This window comes from Terrapene carolina, unplaced genomic scaffold (genome assembly GCF_002925995.2).
Source record: "Terrapene carolina triunguis isolate 2854851 unplaced genomic scaffold, T_m_triunguis-2.0 Scaffold175, whole genome shotgun sequence".
NCBI classification, from domain to species: Eukaryota; Metazoa; Chordata; order Testudines; family Emydidae; genus Terrapene; species Terrapene triunguis.
The window spans coordinates 2,749,375-2,767,352 of NW_020664526.1; the positions used below are offsets into that span (position 1 = coordinate 2,749,375).

The 17,978-nt window shown below is 49.4% G+C and overlaps 1 protein-coding gene across 1 annotated transcript in view; it reads left to right on the forward strand.

Moving 5' to 3' along the window:
* Window positions 1-17,978, forward strand: part of LOC112107635 (melanophilin-like) — a 63,392-nt gene that overhangs the window by 39,528 nt on the left and 5,886 nt on the right. The window contains exons 9-13 of the mRNA XM_026654000.1: window positions 1,265-1,348; window positions 4,151-4,339; window positions 13,904-14,059; window positions 14,816-14,908; window positions 17,469-17,561. Coding sequence (XP_026509785.1) covers window positions 1,265-1,348; window positions 4,151-4,339; window positions 13,904-14,059; window positions 14,816-14,908; window positions 17,469-17,561 — 615 coding nt within the window. The remainder of the gene's footprint in view (window positions 1-1,264; window positions 1,349-4,150; window positions 4,340-13,903; window positions 14,060-14,815; window positions 14,909-17,468; window positions 17,562-17,978) is intronic.

Here is a 17,978-nt window from a genome sequence, read left to right on the forward strand (position 1 = left end):
AGTTTTCTGTCCTCTCTTCTCCACTGGACAGACCAGCCAAAAATAAATAAATAAAACTGGAAAACGTTTGGGTTTTGAAAACCAAAAATGAACATTTTTCATTTAATTGAAAAATCAGAAAATTTCAAAGGAAACACTTCTTTGTGTGGTTTTCCATTCAAAAAGTGTCATGGTGAATAGTTACCTTCTTTCAAGCATTTCCATTGGTGTATTAGAGAGAGGCTGATGTGGTGCTAGCCGGCTGAAAGGTTTATCAATGGGAAGTGGAACCTTGGCCAGGCTTTAATCTAACCCAGTGTGTTAATGAACATGAAATGATTTTCTTTCTGACACCATTCACTGGCCCAGGGGCAATAATAATGGAAAGGCTCAGGGACCACTGGCAACACAATGGAGTGCCCAATGTCCTGACTGGCCAATAGGCAAACCCTGCATCAGGCAAACCGCCCTCCCTCCCTATCCTCTCTCTGATATTGGCATTTCCAATCCAAGTTTGCCATGAAGATTCAAGTGGAACAAATCCAAGGGCATTTGAAAGGCATATTATTTTTCCTACCTCATTCTACACTAAGCCCCTTGACTTGTATTCTTGAGTAGATACATCTATGCCAATAACTGGTGTTTTGGTTCACTGACAATTTTCTGGAAACTCAGGGAGAGACAATGGTGTTAGGCCAACCCGAAAACAACTTTTTAAAAAAAACTTTTGTCAGAATGAGAAGCTGAAAGAAGAATTCATTTCAGGTTGAACAAAACGTTGAGTTCAACCCAAAATGAAAAGTTGGGGTTTGATTTGAAGCGGGGTGTTGTTTTTTTAACAGTTTAAATCGTTTAGATAAAATGGAAATTTGGAACTGGAAGTCATTTCAAACTGAAAAATCACACCGAGCATGTCAAAACAAAACGTTTCAATTTTTGCTAAAATATTTTTTTCTAGTTGACCGAAACAAGATGATGAAATTGACATGAATTTGTGAAATGTTTCAGTCAACCCGAATCTGCATTTTTCGTCCCAAAAAAAAATTTTGCTGAAAAATTTGGTCAGCTCTACTCTGGATTCCCTTAGGCCCTTTTGAAAAGTGCAACCATTGTCTTTCTTTTAGTGATCTGTTCTGCATTTCATGCTTAGCCGGGGGCACCGGTGGTGGGCTCTGTTCTCTGCCATATTCTCCATTCTGTTGATTAGATCTGCCCTGGACTGTATTCTGGTGCTGGTGGTGGGGCCTGTTCTATACTGTATTCCTTTCTCTCTCCTCTCCCGTAGATATTTGAACTCAACAAACGCATGTCAGCTATTGAACACATGCTGAACCGTCTGGAGGAAAGAATCCTGGTGCACTCAGAAGAGGTAACAGTGCCGAGTTGGGGGGGCTATGCACCACAGGCGAAAGCATTTCCTTTCGCAGTCTCCTCAAACTCCTTTGAAGCAGCTTGCGTTGCATCGTCAGGAGATGTGGCTCCCAGTTACATAGGCAGTAGACAAGAAATCTGCTGTACAACTCAGCACTTGGGGAGGAGAGGTGCTTCTGTATATCTAGGAGGTGGATAGTGCTGCCGGCTGCATCAGCAAGTATGTCTGCACTGCAATCAGGAGTGTTACACTGCTTACAGCCTGGGTACATATACCCAGGATTCCAGGCAGGCTTGTAGGGAGGCAGCTGCGCCACCAACCATTCTGCTGCGCCCATTCTAGCTTGATTAAAGCTAACTCCTGCTGTTCTGCTCTCACATCTCCCGATTGCAGTGTAGACACACCCAGTAAGTCAGGCTGCTGCACGCCACAGACGTGATGGCTAAAAGGACAGGGATGAAGTCGTTTGTTTAAATCCTGGGCTGTTGATTGCACCAATAGACAGACTAACATATAACCCAACTCCCCAAGGTGCTTAGTTCGGTCCCTCCCCAAATGTACACCAGCACCCAGCACCTGCCACACGCTTCAGTCTCTCTGGAGCATTCTGAAAGAGGAACAGAACTTTCTGCCCAGAAGGGCACAGCATTGGCTGGTGAGTGTGCATCTTTCCATTGATAGAAAGGTCCTGGAGCTGCGTCGAAGGCTAAAATGGTTTTCAAATGGCAGATGATTCCTCTTTTTAACCATTTATTTTAACCTTTTAGACCCTTGTCATTTTTCAGCTTGTGAGCCTCATCGGAAAACTGAATGTAATGGAAAATGAATGGTTATCAAACGTGCGAGTGGTGTTCTGACAGGTGCTCGAATGAGCTCCACTTCAGTCCTTTCTCTGCACGAACAAGACTGTTTTATTTATACTGATCTAAGGAATGTTCCTATATGTTTGTAAATGCTTCCAGAATGGATGAGAACTCTGGGGTTACGACACAGGAATCAATAGCTACATTAAATCTAATAATCGGTGTGTTGTGAGTAGCAGATTCTAATTGAGAAGGACATTTGTCTTTTCCATGTTATTGCCCTTGTTCGATGGCCATCAAGGAAGATCAATTTAATTTTAAATTCTCTTGTGACATTGAATCAGCTGGTATATCGGTAGGTCACTTAGTGCAAATTTGAGTTTCCAGTTGTAGAATATTTATGCACTTTGCTTCCTTTACGTGGGATCGTGCAGTTAATTGATATGACATTTGATAGCTCAGTAGAAGGGACAAAAACAATTTTGAAGATTCGTGCAGGTCTGGCTTGAATGGAGGGTAATTTCTCCCTGGTTAAAATTAAAGATGGGTTCAAGCTGAAAAGTTTGGTGCTTGCTCCAAATCCAAACATCATCAAAATTTAGGGGTGTTAGGATCCAAGATTTAAATGGAGTGCCTCTCTAGAGCAAAGAAAATTACTTACCATTTTTCAACTAGCTCTGCTGGATTGGTCTTTTGATTTTTGTTTTTCCTTGGTTGAAAATTTTGATATTTTTTTTTTTTCAGCACAAATTTGAATACCAAAATATTTTGGTCAAAAACTGAAATGTTTTGATTTGGTTGGAAATGCTGCCAGAGTGCCTCATGGGAGTTGTAGTTTGTGTTCCTCATGCTCCTATTCTCCTTGATAGGCCAGGCTCCCCGGCCAGACTAATCTCCCATGATGCACCACACTCTTCCCTTTTGCAGAAGGGAAGAAGTGCATCATGGGAGCCTGTGGCCATGCTGCATCTAGTGACAGCATCGTATTTCAGCATTTGGGTTTCAGCCAAAATATTTGTTTTGTTACAAAAAAATCAAAATCTTCTGCAGGAAGCAGAGACTTTTTTGCAAAGAAAATGTTGTTTAGTCAAAAACTCCATTTTCTGTCAAAAGTTTTGATGGAAAATTTTCAACCAGCCCTATTTATTCAGAGGTCAGTTCTTTAGGATAGGCTGCTCTAAGTGACTAGGCTGGTGCCTGTCCAGCTCAGGATCTGATAGCACTGTGTGCTTCTTAGCCTGGATTCTCAGATCAAGCTAACTTATTGTAGGATACAACCTGCCGCTTGTGTGCTCCAGCTTGTATTTGTTATGTGAGGGATGGCCTTAAACTGCATGAAGATAGTTGGCCCCTGAGTCATAGAATATCAGGGTTGGAAGGGACCTCAGGAGATCATCTAGTCAAACCCCCGGCTCAAAGCAGGACCAATCCCCAGACAGGTTTTTACCCCAGTTCCCTAAATGGCACCCTCAAGAATTGAACTCATAACCCTGGGTTTAGCAGGCCAATGCTCAAACCACTGAGCTATCCCTGCCCCCCAGCCATACTGCACATGAAATCCATACTGCATGTGAAATCTGACATGGAGTCATACTACCTGTGGAATCTCACGGAGTTCCGTGGGCTGGAAGACTCCAGGGTCTAGTTGTTTGAGAAGATGAGTGATAGATGCTAAGTGGTGATTAGGTAACCCACCTCCATGGAGTGTGGCTCTCTCTCCCCCGCTAGTGGTTGGATCACATCGATATTTATGAGTCTGTACAGCCATCTCAGGTAGAGGCGTATTTTTTTAGATCCAGAGGTCCTGGGTTTGAATTCTGCTGCCGACAAACCACCCAAGAGCATTGCATTACATTTGAGCAAATAAATGACTGAATAAACCCTCTCTTTTATCCTTTTGCTAGCAAGACATGTCCCGGGAAGCTTTAAAATATCAACAACATTCAAATTGCATGAACACCAACAGACTGAGAATTGCTTGCTTTTCTACCTCTAGTCTCCGGCCCCTGAGTCCCACACCGATGCAGATGTGGAAGAGGAGGAATTGAAGAGGAAGCTGGAAGAGTTAGCCAGCAACATCAGCGACAAAGGAGTTTCTTCTGAGGAAGAGGAGGAAAAGAAGAAGGGTGAACCAAAACCCGAAATGAGCTCCTCCAGGAGTGACCCACCCAGTGATGCTCAGAAGGTAGCATGCTTCCTACTCTCTAAAACTCAGTACCATTCTCACACCATTCTCCATGTTTCCATTTATGTTCCTACTCTTCCCTCTGCTCTTAACATCCTATAACTGCACCACAGTCCAGTAACTATTGGCTGTTCCTACGCCCCATCTTGGACCCTCGATGTTGGCACCTAAGATCTTTGCCTTTTCACCCAGGCTGGATGCTTACACTGGGGACTAGAGCAGTTGTTCTCAATCTATACCATACTGGGACACGCACACCCACGGCTTCCCTCTCCCATTTAGCAATAAGGGAAGTGCAAGGTGGTCCCAGCCCGTGCATGAGCCCCAAGTTAAGAACCCATGACTTAGGGTGGTTCATAAACCAACCCACAAATCCCCTAGCCTGCATTTCAGACAAATCATTCTCATAACTGAAGCCAGGAAACTACCTGCATTTTTCCCCTCCCTAAGTCTAATCGGACACCAAAGAGGGTGCGCACTTTCTACTCAACAGAGACATTCGTCTGGGCTGCTGAGAACAGCAAACGCTTTGCTAAAGTGCTAGTGGAGAGGGTACAAAGCCCTCCCCGCTTCTTTTGGGGGCGGGAATGTAGTGAAGTATAATGGTGAAATCCTGCCCCCTGCCTTTGATGCAGAAGAGGGGTGAAAATATGGAAGATTTGCTCACCGTTTTGTGTGCGCGCGCGGTGGGGAACCTCAGTTCATTGGAGGCCTCTCCCCATGATGTTCTGCAGCATCAGGGATCGTGGCTTGGGAAGGGGGAGCTGCTCTCCCCAGCAGCAGCAACTCATGCAAATCCGCGGGGGGATTCCCTGTGTAAGATAATGCCAGCACTCTGCCCTGCCAAGGGGGGCTGGGCATCAGTGAGGTGATGTGGCTGTAAGGGCTGGGGAGCAGGGTCTGGTATGAGGTCTGGCTCAGTAACAGCTGTCAGGCGCTCTGTAAACGCGCAGTGCTAAGTCAGGGAAGTGCCGGAGATAGGGCTAGAACTCAGGAGCGACAGTCAGCTGGGCCTGTGCTAACCCGCTGGGCTCAGGGTACACCTGCCCAGCCAAAAAAGAAAACAACCCACAGCAGCGAGTCTCAGAGCCCGGGTCAACTGACTCGGGCTCGCGCTGTGGGGCTAAAAAGAGCAGTGAAGGCCTCCCGCTCGGGCTGGAGCCCGGGCGCTGAAAACTGGCGATGGGAGAGGGTCTCGGAGCCCAGACTCCAGCTTGCACGGGGACGTGTTTTCTGCTCCGGTTAGCCCCACAGTGCGAGTCTCAATCAGTCGACCCGGGCTCTGAGACTCGCTGCTGTGGGGTGGTTTTTTGAAGTGTAGACGTCTCCTGAGCAGCCTCCGGGAACATAGCCCCACTTCTCCCATCCCCTCCTCCTGGAGCAGCCCTTCCCAGAGTCCCAAGCAGATTTTGCCATCGGACTGCAAAAGGGAGCAAGGCGACCCGCACGTTTGGCGTCTCTTGCTGCGTTGTGTCCTGCGTTGCCAGTGAAAGAACTGGAGCCCCGGACACGGATCGTGCCATCTCGGTGGGGACACTCAGTGTTACTGGGAGCAAATCCAGGCCCCTCCGTGGTGGCGCGGCCGCTCCTAAAGCAGAGGTTCCGCTGGGCAATCGGGCTGGATGCGGGGATCCTGTGTGCGACAGCCCTGCTCCATATCTGCTTCCTGAAGAGCAGGTGAAGGGCTGGTGGCTGGGCAGGGCCTGAGGACCTGCTGCTGAGTAGATCCTCCAGTCTTCAGGGCGGCCTGCCTAGACTATTCTAGCTATTAGCCCTCATAGGGAAGTACCCAGTGTCCAGCCCACCCTGCACTGGGCTCAGGCCCCCGTGTTGGCCTGGCAGTGTATGTGGCACAAGGGTACATCAGTGATGAAAAGCCCCAGACGGGTTTTGCAATAAATCCTTCCTTGTCCTTTGTGCTGTATTGAACTTTCATGTATTGGAATCACTTTTTCACACCTAGAAAGTAGCTGTTCCATTCAGCACGGGAGCCAGGGCAGTGCAGAGCCGCTCACTGACTTAACCCACCAGAGACAGGCCTGCTCTGCAGGAGGAGGGTCATTCACTTGGTGTTCTTATTAAGCTGAAAAGCCCCGGCAGACAGAGGCGTTCGGCGCTGTTAATACACTCGAACCTCTCCTCTCAGTCCCTTCTCAAAGAGATGAGCTCACAGGTCTTTTTTATCCCTAAATTGTATGACTCAGTCGGTCTGTATTGACAGCTTTGGTGATGAGTGGTTGATGGCAACCCATAAAGGATGGGAAGTGAGTCAAATATTAATTAAAGGAAGAAAGGGCTGGTGCCTCGTGTATTCTGCAGGCCTCGCACAAGTTGTTCTTTCCTTCTGAGGTGTTCCATTAGAACAAAGCGGAGAGGTCAGCATTCCTTTGGGTTTTAATGGCTCCTCTGTCCGGCTCTCCGTGTTGTTGTTGTTGTGCACTTTGACACGTCTCCTTTTAATGAGCAGCCTCACTATCAAAGGAGCGAGGCTGGGCTATGTTGCACGTAACTGCTTGTGCAAAGCAGCTTTCATCTGCGTGATCGGAGAGTCTTTTATTTCTCCATGAGGCCTTTTTCTCTTTGTTCAGCTGAATCCGGCAAGAAGACGCTTGGCTGCGGAGATGTAAATGACTCAGCCGTGGCGAGTGGCTGTACGGGGTGCCTGGGCTGAGTTTGTGTGTGTGCGTGCTGGGAGAAGATCTGTCTCCCAGCCTGGGGCTGAAGTTAAATTCTAGGGACAGCCGGCATTTCACATGCACTCCTTGGGTTACAGCTTGCTGTTCTCTTCTTCACAATCCCCCAGCAATATGGTGGACCCTCGCTGAACGGCTCTTTGCCAGAAAACTACTTAACAGAGTCCCACATTCTCTCTTCAGGGATCAGGTTGCACCTCCCAGATTCTCATGGTGCATCTGCACTGGCCCGGGTCCATTTGCATAAATAAGAGCAACTTTGGGTCTGCTCTAACTTTGTCAACTGGCTACGATCTCATAAGACCAAACACCAATCATGAATTGGCAAACGCAGGCGCATCCCAGCCCCAACATACCCCCTGCACTTGGGAGTAAAGAGGCGGGGCAGTTGGGATAGAAGCTACCTGAGAGCTCCCCTTTGCAAAGGAATTCTCAGGTGGCTCGGTCAGACCAGATTCCAGGGGCACAAAGTGGCTAGGACAGAGAGAATCTGGCTATAGAGTAGAATTTGGCTCCATGCTTAGAGTCAAGGTATCCCAGGAAGATTTGCAGTACTGCTTGGTCGACAAACAGGGCAGTAGCAGATACAGAGCCTGTGCTTTTTATTCCCCCGACGTTCATTACAGATATTTAGAAAATGCTTCTTGTTAGAAAACTCTGTGTCCGAGAACAAACTTGATCTCAAGCTGCGCCATTTGGATCTGGATTCAAAACACCCCAAAATCTAGATCGGTCTCAGTCACGGTTTTGATTCAATCCATGTTAAAGACAACGGGGCCACTTGCAAAATTCCGATCCAGGTTTGCATTTCCAATACCCCCAAAGATTGGATCTGGGATTTTTTATTCAACTCCATGTCTGCTCAGGAAAAGCCACACAAAAGGAAGGAACTGTCATAAAAACAGACTCCTTTTTCTGTGAAAAGCAACTTGGAAAAGACAGATTTCTGTTTCCACCCACAGGTACACCACAAAATATCAAATGGACAGAGTTAGCCACCTCCTTGCTAAATGCTGTGCCAGGAACTATGTTTGTCTAGGGTGCGACCCTGTAAGCACACTGGTTAGTTTCTGCCCATGGTGTTCATATTGCGTCTATCTCCATGGTATCTAGGAAGTTATCAGTAGGGAGTAGGATGGTGTCTTTCTTTTTACTGTTTTTAAGTGTATCAAAATACAGGGCTGACTAGCTTGATCCAGAAACAGGTGGGCGCGGAACAAGCTTTATCATCCAGCTCTGACAATACTCCTCAGAAGGGCTGCTCCTAGGTTTTGGCGGTGCTGAAGTAATATGCCTTTTCCTATCCCCACAGAATCTGGACAGTATTGATATCCAGGATCAGACCCATGGTACCATGAAGCCATATGTTGCAATTAGATGCTAAGCACACTCTCTGTGCAGCATTAGAACGGACCAGTTAGTAAGATCAGCACTACCCTAGGATACAAACAGGACGACGCAGGGAAAGAGGCAGAAAAAGGAACATTTTCTGCAGCTTGTCAAGGCTGCCCACCAAGAGCAGCTGTGGCCTGATAAATCAGGGGTGTGTAGCATCAAGGAACACAGCTGGGCTAGAGGACGGGAAGGGAGCATTCAGCCCCGGGAACCCGTCCCGGAAATAACAGCCACCCGCTTCCCTGGGCTGCCTGTTGAGAAGCAGATGTCTCAAATGGAAAGTAGAGGCAAGATAAGTAAACAGCCTGATGCAAGTGTCACCTTCCTGGGGTGGCCGGGAAGGGGCCGCAGCAGCGGCACGAATTTCATGGGTTATGCAAGTAATGAAGGCTTTTCTTCTTAGGCCACACAAGGAAGAGAGGCAAAGCATTGGGACTTGCCTCTAAAGCTGGGCCACAGCCATCTCTGTTATGAATGATTTGTATTCCAGTGGCTGCCTGAGATCGGGGCCTGTTGTGCTAGGTGCTGGACAGGCACATAGTGAGAGAAAATCCCCGCCTCAAAGAATGTACAGTCTGAATAGATCAGCCAGCAAGGCAGGATTAGCCCCATTTTACAGATGGGGAAACTGAAGCAGAGAGAGGGCTGAGCAGGATTTTCAAAAGCACTTCGGATGGGCCTAACTCTGCTCCCTTCAACTCCCGCCCTAAACGCTTCACCCAGGGAGTCTGTGGCAGAGCTCGCCATTGGCCCCAGCTCTCCTGAGTCCCAACCCACTGCCTTATCCAAATGCCCATCCTTCCTCTCGGCTGTTGTCTGTTTTAGTGACAGGCCTGCCCACCAAAATACACAAGGCCCAGCAGTTAATCCAACCCAGCGTTTTCCAGCCCAGCGCCGGACAGCTGGCAGTGCCAACTAAGCTATTTGGAATGAAGCTCCACCCAGGACCCAGACCTGTGTTTGCCTGCCTTCGAGGCCCTGCACCTGCGGCAGGGAGGTGTGAGTGCCAGAGTGGGAAGTATAGACAATCTTGCTGCCACGTGCCCTTCCTCGGGGTTTCTGCCTGGGGAGGTAGCTTTAAAATCCACTGGCGGCGCCATAGGAGACCTGCCCTTGAAGACGGCTGGGTGGATGTGCTGATCAGCCACTTGGCCATGCCCCCTTCCTAGCCAGCACCACCCACTTCTGGGGGGCTGTGCTGGAAGAGCAGGTTTTCTGCCCGCTTCGTGTAGCCGCTCACAGCCACCTCCATTGGCAGGCTGCCCGCTGCGGGCCGTGTCTCTGGACAGGGGTATATCTTTTCCAAAGCACCTCCCATGCAAAACCAAAGCCTCACTGGCGAGAGAGCAGAGCAGCCAGACGCATTGTAGTCAGGTTAAAGACTGCCCAGTAATGATGGCCAAGGTCCTCCCGGTCACCGCTCACCCCAAAGCACTGTGTGCATTTATGTACCGTCTCTCTAATTGTTCTGTCTGAGAGGTGCAGCGTCTGGGGGGTGTTTGGATCGTGGATTGGTTTGGTCCCTTACGTATACAAGGGTCAGCTTGACGTTTCCAACCTGCGGCGTTCAGGGATGGGCTTTCGCGCGGATACACCACAGAGTTTCCTTTAAGAATTTGCCCCGTATTGATTTAAAGCTGGCCAGCCCGGGAGGTCACTTTCCTTCTCTTGGGTGGAATCTGGGAACGTTCTCGGATGGATCTTTACAGTGCGGGACAACGTGCCGCCAGCAAACATTTGAAACGGGCTTCTAGGCTTCTACTTCCTCTTCACGTTGCACCCCCAGAGTTTAAAGAAGCCTTACTGTCCTCGTGTATGTTGCTCTGTCAGCACCAAACACAATGGGCCCCCGTCCATGACCGGGACTCCTAAATGCAATAATAATAATAACCCCTTGTGAGGGGAGACGATGAAAGAAAGGGAATGGCAAGTCTGCTTCTCCTGCTCTGGAACCCCCCCAAAACCATTTGGAAAGTCCTGTTTCCCTTGCTCCCAGAGCTATGTTAGCAGCAGTGCGCCCCACTGGCACCTGAGTGGACGAGGACTTCCCCGTTTCACGACCCTAACTCAGCTGCTGCGTTTCCCGCCATTGACCTCTCGTGTAAGTGTTTGTAGACTGGGGGGCTGGGCGAGGCCGGCCCCAGTGGAATGAGCAGCTCCCAGTGGCTGTTTCTGCCTTTCCACAATGAGGGAGTGGTGTGAGGAAGGGGAAACCGCGGGGGAAGGGCTGTGGCTGTGATCAAAAAGCTGGTTCAACAGCTTCCCTTTGGTTCAACAGCCACCAAAGCCCTGAACCAAATTCTGCTCGGTTGCATTTGTCTAACTGGGCTGAATGGCTTTGAGTGTTTCCAACTGCAATGGTGGGGGGGATTGCGTGAAGATTGTGTACCACAGCAAGCAAAACAAATAGCCTTATTATTTGCGGTATGCAGCGTCTAGAAATCCCAGCTCAGATTGAAGTCCCTTGGTGCTAGGTGCTGTACAAATACCCTGCCAGGGCATGAACCGCCCTCTTGCAGCGTGCTCCTGGAGCCTGTAGTTATGTGCAGGCTGGCGGCTAATGGGATCGCGTCGCTAGCGTTCTGAGACGGTTCCTTTGTCCCAGCTGTACTCGACGAAGTCTGATCTGAGATCAAAGCGCTCCATAAGAGCCACTTCCATCTCCGGCTGAGAGCCCTCAAGGAACAATGGGAGCCCTTTAATTACAGCTCCTCGTCCTCGGCCACCCCCTTTCCCCCGTTTGGGCTGTCGCATGTGCGCGTATGTGCTAACATACATTTTTTCTCTGGCTGCGTGTGGCGTTCACAGAGGTCGTTGGCTCCAGTTTTGTGAGACATCACAGCCCCGGCGCTGAGAGCCAGGCAGGACTCCTTGAGTGGAGAGGGCCAGGGTGAGGATGCTTCTCCCCTCCCTGCAGGGTGGAAAGACGGGAAGGAGGGGGGCGAAGTCTGTCGAAAACTTGAAGAAATCGTACGGCTCCCTGCTGTTCATCGGCAGGGCTCATGCCGATGTGCAGGGCACAGCAAAATGCCCAGGGGGGCTACAGCCCCTTGCTCTGGAGGCGTAAGAGTTAAAACAAAGATTTTAAACTGAGAGTCAGGACCCCAGGGGCCTTGAGAATCAGATGTCAGGGGAATCGCTCCCCTCCCCCCCCCCGCCTGAACCAAGACATTGCACAATATGAGAGGGAGTGGGTATGAGAAAGGCAGAGGACCTCTAGACTGGTATGAGAAAGGCAGAGGAGCACTACTGTAGACTACAGGGAGTGTTGATTGAGTTCAGTGTGATGAGCTCTCAACTCTTAGTCGTCTCCAAGCACGGTGTTTCTGATAGACTACAACCAACACCAACACCAACACCCCCTCCCCCGACACTTTCCATTCCTCACTGGTACAACTAGATCTTTCTGTGACATCCCCAGGGTGCAATCCAGGCTAATGAGCAGCTGTGTCACCCCAGCCCTCTAACCTGGGGTGCCCTTTGCACGGCTTTGCTGCTGTAGCCTCTGTCTGGACTGCTCACAAACAAGCCAGGGAGCCGTGGAAGGGGGAGGAGAGACTATTTGCAGTAATAAGATGATGGGATCATTCAGCAAAGCGTGTGAGCGGTACGCTGGCACTCTTACTTTAACAGGGCTATTTTGCATATTAGTTATTAATGTCTCGTACAATCAAACGTTGACGCAGTCCTTGTGGGTATCAAGGTAGTCGTGGCACTTCTGTTCAACATAACACTTAGAATCAAGTGTTCGATGTGTGTACTCTTCAGTACGAACGTACTATGTTCTTATGTTTTTACGTTCTCATGACGCTAGGCGCTGTACGTTATTTATTAGGTGTATTACAATGGTGCCTGGGAACCCCAGGCATGGTTACAGTTTTGTCATGGAAATTGTGAATTTGAATAAAATCATTGACATCTTGGAAACAGCTATAAAAACCCATTTGATTAGGCTCCCCAACCAAGTGGCATTGCAACCTAGCACATGGGGTCACAGCACCACTCAGCTTTGGCCCGGCAACACCTCCATAAATGGAGACTGAGGAGCAGCTGGGCCAAACCTAAATGGCGTGGCGACCCTGTGTGCTAGGTTGGAACACCCAGAGCAGGAAGCAGGGCCCAGCCCTCCAGGACAGGAACCGCCACTATGGGGTAAGTGTCAAGTAGGTTTGCTCTCCAACCCCTCCCCCCCACGGGCCTTACCTTCCAAACACCCACACACACACACATGTGTATGTTGATGTAGAGAAAACCACATTATTCGGTGACTTTCCGTGATTGTTTCCAGCACCTCTGCCGTGAAATTTACCAACAATTTTCCATGCCAAAATCATAGCCTTAAGCAGGACCCCCTCTGTGCCGGGTACTGTCCTGTATTTATTAGGTGTATTACAATAGTGCCAAGCAGCCCTAATCAGGGACCAGGATGTCATTGTGCCAGGCGCGGTACAAACACAGACCAAAAAGACAGCGTCTGCCCCAAGAAGCTTAGACCAAAAAAAAGGGCTGTGAATACAACTATTTTGTACGTTGGTTGTACTGGATCTATAACAATACCAACAGCTGCAACAATAAAATGATGTACGGTACATTTTCATGAAAATCTCTCAAAATCAAGTAAGCCAATCTTTTTTTTTTTTTTTTAGAATTTGATGGGAATCATCAAGAATAAGCGTTTTTCAATAAACCGAAAACTTAGTAGTAATCAAATGGTGTATTAGGATGGGTAATAATGTTTCTTTAACCCTTTTATCTAGAAAGAAACATTTACACATATCTTCAAATAGACCCCAGTCAGCATGTGAATGCTACACCTTGTTGGTAGGCACATGGAGGAATCCCTACCCAAAAATGTATTTTCAGAACATAAGGATGCTATAGATAGGGACTGGTGAGTTAATTACGCCTCCAGCTCCCAAAGTGTAGCATCTCTACTCCGCACAGAGCTCTTAAAGCTACAGAAGACAGGAGGCGTTCACAACCTGGCAGTGTTGTTCGCTCTCTCTTCTCCTTACAAACATGCTGGAGCAGGACACAGCAGCCTGCGCTTGTTTCTAAGTGCCTACCTCCTAGTCTCGATGCACGACATGAGGATCCTTGCTCAGATGCTGACACCGCGCATTCAGGTCGTGGCGTTTTGTCCTGGTATTTCACAAGGAGCTTTTACGGCTTCGCCATAGCGATAATTGCTTTTGAAAAAGAGCAAAGGGGAGGAAATGGCCCAGTCACTTAGGGGAAGGAAGCCCTGCAGGAGTCCAAAGGTACAGACTGTTCAGCGAAACAGAAGTTTGCAGTTATACGGCGCTGATCTCGCCAGTCATGGAGACCATCTGGGGCTGAGTCCATGGTAACCTGAGGACTGTCTAACGAGACATAAGAGAGCAGCCTGTGTCAACGCTGCAGGGGTTAGAATGGGAAGACGGCAGAACAGACGATGCCTGACTGCGAGGTGAGTCACACGAGGGCTTTTTTTCAGGTCTGCACGACTGCTGGGAAGACATCCGGGCTGGACCAAACCCCGAGGGACCTAGAGGAACGTGCGCGGCACAGCGGGACCACAGACTCTGAGCTGTCAGAGCTGGAGGACAAAGTGGCATCAGCAGCCGTGCAGATGCAGCGTGCCGAGAGCGAGGTAATAGCTCAATTATACAAAGTGGGTGAGCCAGCGAGGTCAGGCTGGTTCTTGCATTGTTATTTATTAGTGCCTAGGGGCTGTAGTCTCAGACCAGACTCCCAGCTGTGCTAGGCACTGTACAAACACAGCGCTGGGGCAACGACTAAATGCTTCATTATTTACTCAGTAAGAAAATAAACTCTGAATGAGCGTTTCCTTTACACTGCCATATTGATAGTGGTTTTCACAGCCGTACGCACATTACGCACAGTGTATATCACTGGCAGCAGGGCAGTCGGGGGGCAATTTGCCGAGGGCCCCCAAACCGAGTGGTAGCGCACCCTGCACATGGGGGATACAGTGCCATTCAGGTTTGGTCTGTCTGGAGGGGTGGGCAGGCCAAACCTGACTGGCGCCGCGACCCCCTTTCTCTAGGTCACAACACCAATCAAATTTGGCCCATCCGCCCTTCTGTCTCCATCTATGGAGGGGCGGCTGGGCCAGACCTGAGTGGCGCTGCAATGCCATGCACCATGTTGCAACACTCAGGGCGGAGAGGGACAGGAACCACTGCTGCGGAATAAGTGCAGGGTGGGCTCACTCTCCAACCCAGCGGGGGCTGAGCATGGCATGGACCTGGCGGGCAAGGCACTGGGGCCGGTGGCTGCAGTGGAGGTGGCGCCAGAGGAATTGGTGGTGGTTGGGATCTGCCCAGCTCCCGTGGTCGTTTCTGGGGGCGCACCTGTGGGAAGTTATGTGCATTTTTTCTCTTAGGTTTCCGATATAGAGTCTCGAATCGCAGCTCTGAGTGCTGCTGGGCTGACAGTGAAACCAGTGGAAAAGCCAAAGAAGAAATACAGCACACAGGTGAGTGTGTCTGCCTGCAGAGGGTGTACCCAGCATTCAGATGTGCATGGGATACAGGGGTTCTCAAACTTTTGTACTGGTGACCTCTTTCACGTAGCAAGCCTCTGAGTGTGACCCCCCCCTTACAAATTAAAAACACTCTTTTATATATTTAACACCATTATAAATGCTGGAGGCAAAGCGGGGTTTGGGGTGGAGATTGACAGCGCACGACCCCCCATGTAATAACCATGTGACCCCCTGAGGGGTCCTGACCCCCAGTTTGAGAACCCCTGTGTTAAAGCCAGAAGGGACGGTTATGACCATCTGGTCTGACCACCGGAATAGCCCAGGACTAAAAGCTTCCCCTGCCGGTTCCTGCATCAGGCCCTTAACCCAAGTGCTATTCTACATACGGTATAAACAAAACAGCTCTGGGATAACAGTCCCTAGCTCTTTTACAGCACTTGCCATCAGCATATCTCAAAGTGCTCTGCAGAGGCGGGCAGTAGCATTATCCCCCTCTCACACATGGGGAAACTGAGGCACGGAGAGGGGAAGTGACTTGCCCAAGGTTACCCAGCAGGCCAGTGGCAGGCCTGGGAATAGAAGTCAGGTCTCCTGAGTCCCACTCCAGTGCTCTAGACACTGCACATATATTTACATGCCCCTTGCCCTCTATTCATAAGGAACTCGTTTACTGCACGCTGTCTCCTCCTCCTTTATAAGAAAGAAATCCCACCCATCTGTTACAGGAAATCTTCAGTTTTCCCCATTCATTTTAGACATGAGATCCTCATCTGCCGCAACCATTGCCATGTCAGCGTACCACCCCTTAAAACTGGGACACAAGAACTTTCCCACCTTCTTAGGATCAGTCAGCCAAGGGGAGCTGAGATCCATATTGTAAAAGGGGATTTTATCTCCTGGCTGTTGTTATTGGAATTGTGGTGGTGCTTAGAGGTCCCAGGACACCACGGGGCTAGGCACTGTCCACACACACTGTAGGAGACCAGCCCTGCCCCTAAAACCACACTGTGACACTCCCCCGGAGTAGCCAGGGTTGGGAGGTACCACGTGCCCTTAGTGGGAAGCAGCCTTGTCCATGCCTGAAACCAACAGCCTCTGGCAACACAAGCACGGCCTGCCGGGCCTTTGCAGGCCTCACTGTCTCTGTGCAGGTTAGCAATGGGTACACACCAACCCCTCTGTAGTGCCCCACCTCTGCTCCACTGAATTCTCACAACACTCCCAAAGGAACAGCACATACCCCCGTGCAGGATGGAACTTGGCATCACCACAGCTGTTAGCTCACTCCCAGTCTCTCTGTCTATGATGAAAACAAGGATTTGTTTATTATCAAAGAACAGAGATTCAAGTGAGAGTGGGAAAGGATATTGGAAACAAGTGGTTACATATAAAACAAAATCAGAATGTGCTTTCTGGAGCCAAACATAACTAACAAGGTATTCCCTTACCTCCTCCAAGAAAGCAAACTTACCCCAAGTACTTTCCCTGGTGTTTTCAGCTGGTTTGGTTGAGATCCCTTCTCATAGGCTCAAGCCTGCTGATAAGTTGTCCTCACAAACTGAAGGAATGCACAGAATTTCGTATGTACCTCAGATATGGTTTCCGAAGTTCAGTATATTGCCCCTGAACAGAAAAACTCTTGCTGTTTTCCTCTTCCTGTGAATTTCCTTTCTATGAAGATTCCACAAGCTTCATTAGCATTCGGCTCAGGCTTGAGAGTGGAGGCCCAGTGTGAACCAAACAAGACTTAATTTACATGTAAACAGACCGATAAATGTTTGTCTGAAAGAAAACCTGCTTTTCACCAGTCCTTAGACCTTAAGAACATAATTTTCAGTGTAGGTTCGTAACTCTTTCCACAACACACGCACACGCATTTCACAATGACACTGATGACCGGTGTGACACCGGCTTTCTGTAGACATCTCACATGACACCCTTTGATGAACCAGAATGTAAATGCCAGACCCCGGAGATTCCTGTATCCCTTATGCACTCTGCCAGTTGGCGCAAGAGCTCACGGGACATCCTTCCAATCTAAACAGACAAGATTGGGGTGGGGGGGAATAGCTCAGGGGTTTGAGCATTGGCCTGCTAAACCCAGAGTTGTGAGCTCAATCCTTGAGGGAGCCATTTAGGGATCTGGGGCAAAAATCTGTTTGGGGATTGGTCCTGCTTTGAGCAGGGGGTTGGACTAGATGACCTCCTGAGGTGCCTTCCAACCCTGATATTCTATGACAGTCAAACGCTGGGAGGGGAAACAAAGAGGTGATGTGACTTGCCCAAAGTTACCTTGGTTAGTAGCAGGGCTGGGCCTAGTACCCAGTGCTCTACCCACAGGATCAGCTATTCACTCAATGCCACTCTTTGAGCCATCAGTTAATGTAACTCATAGCTCCCTTGGTATCACCACGGTGAATGAGTTGGCATGGAGAACCAGCGCTGCAAATGTCCCAGCTGCTGTGGTCAGCCCACTGGACAGCTGTGCCTCTCGCTTGTCCTTTGGCACTGAAGAAGTCATAGAAATCTTTTACATTTCTCCTGTCCCAAGCTGTTTATGCTCCAGCCTCCCAGGAACGCAGGTAGCAGCCCAGGAGATCAAAGTACGGACTCTTCAGAGATGGCATCACCAAATGACTTCAAAGTGAGTACACAGATGTCTCCTGGCTGTCAGTGAGGTGATTAAAACAAACCAGAGAAACCTTGGGTAGGCTGGAGTGATTCTGGCCACTACCCTTTGAAGAGACATCAGGCAACCCGTGTGAAATGTGCTTGGGGGACTCAGCCAATTCCTAATGGACACATTTCCACGTCACAGATGTATCACCATCCATAATGGGTAGCTGCTGTTGGCAGACTCGGCAGAAAGGCCAGTAATGGGCATGGGAACTGCACTGTCCTCTCCTACATAAAGGGCCCTGGAGCAGGGTGGCTTGCCCTGGGCTGGAGAGTCTGGGACCAAGCCAGCCCTGATAACGGGATGAGCCCTGCCTGAAGGGAACCAGGGAATTTCCTGCAGAAGATGGCTGCAGTGAGGCGGAAGCTCTGGGGGCTGTAGTGA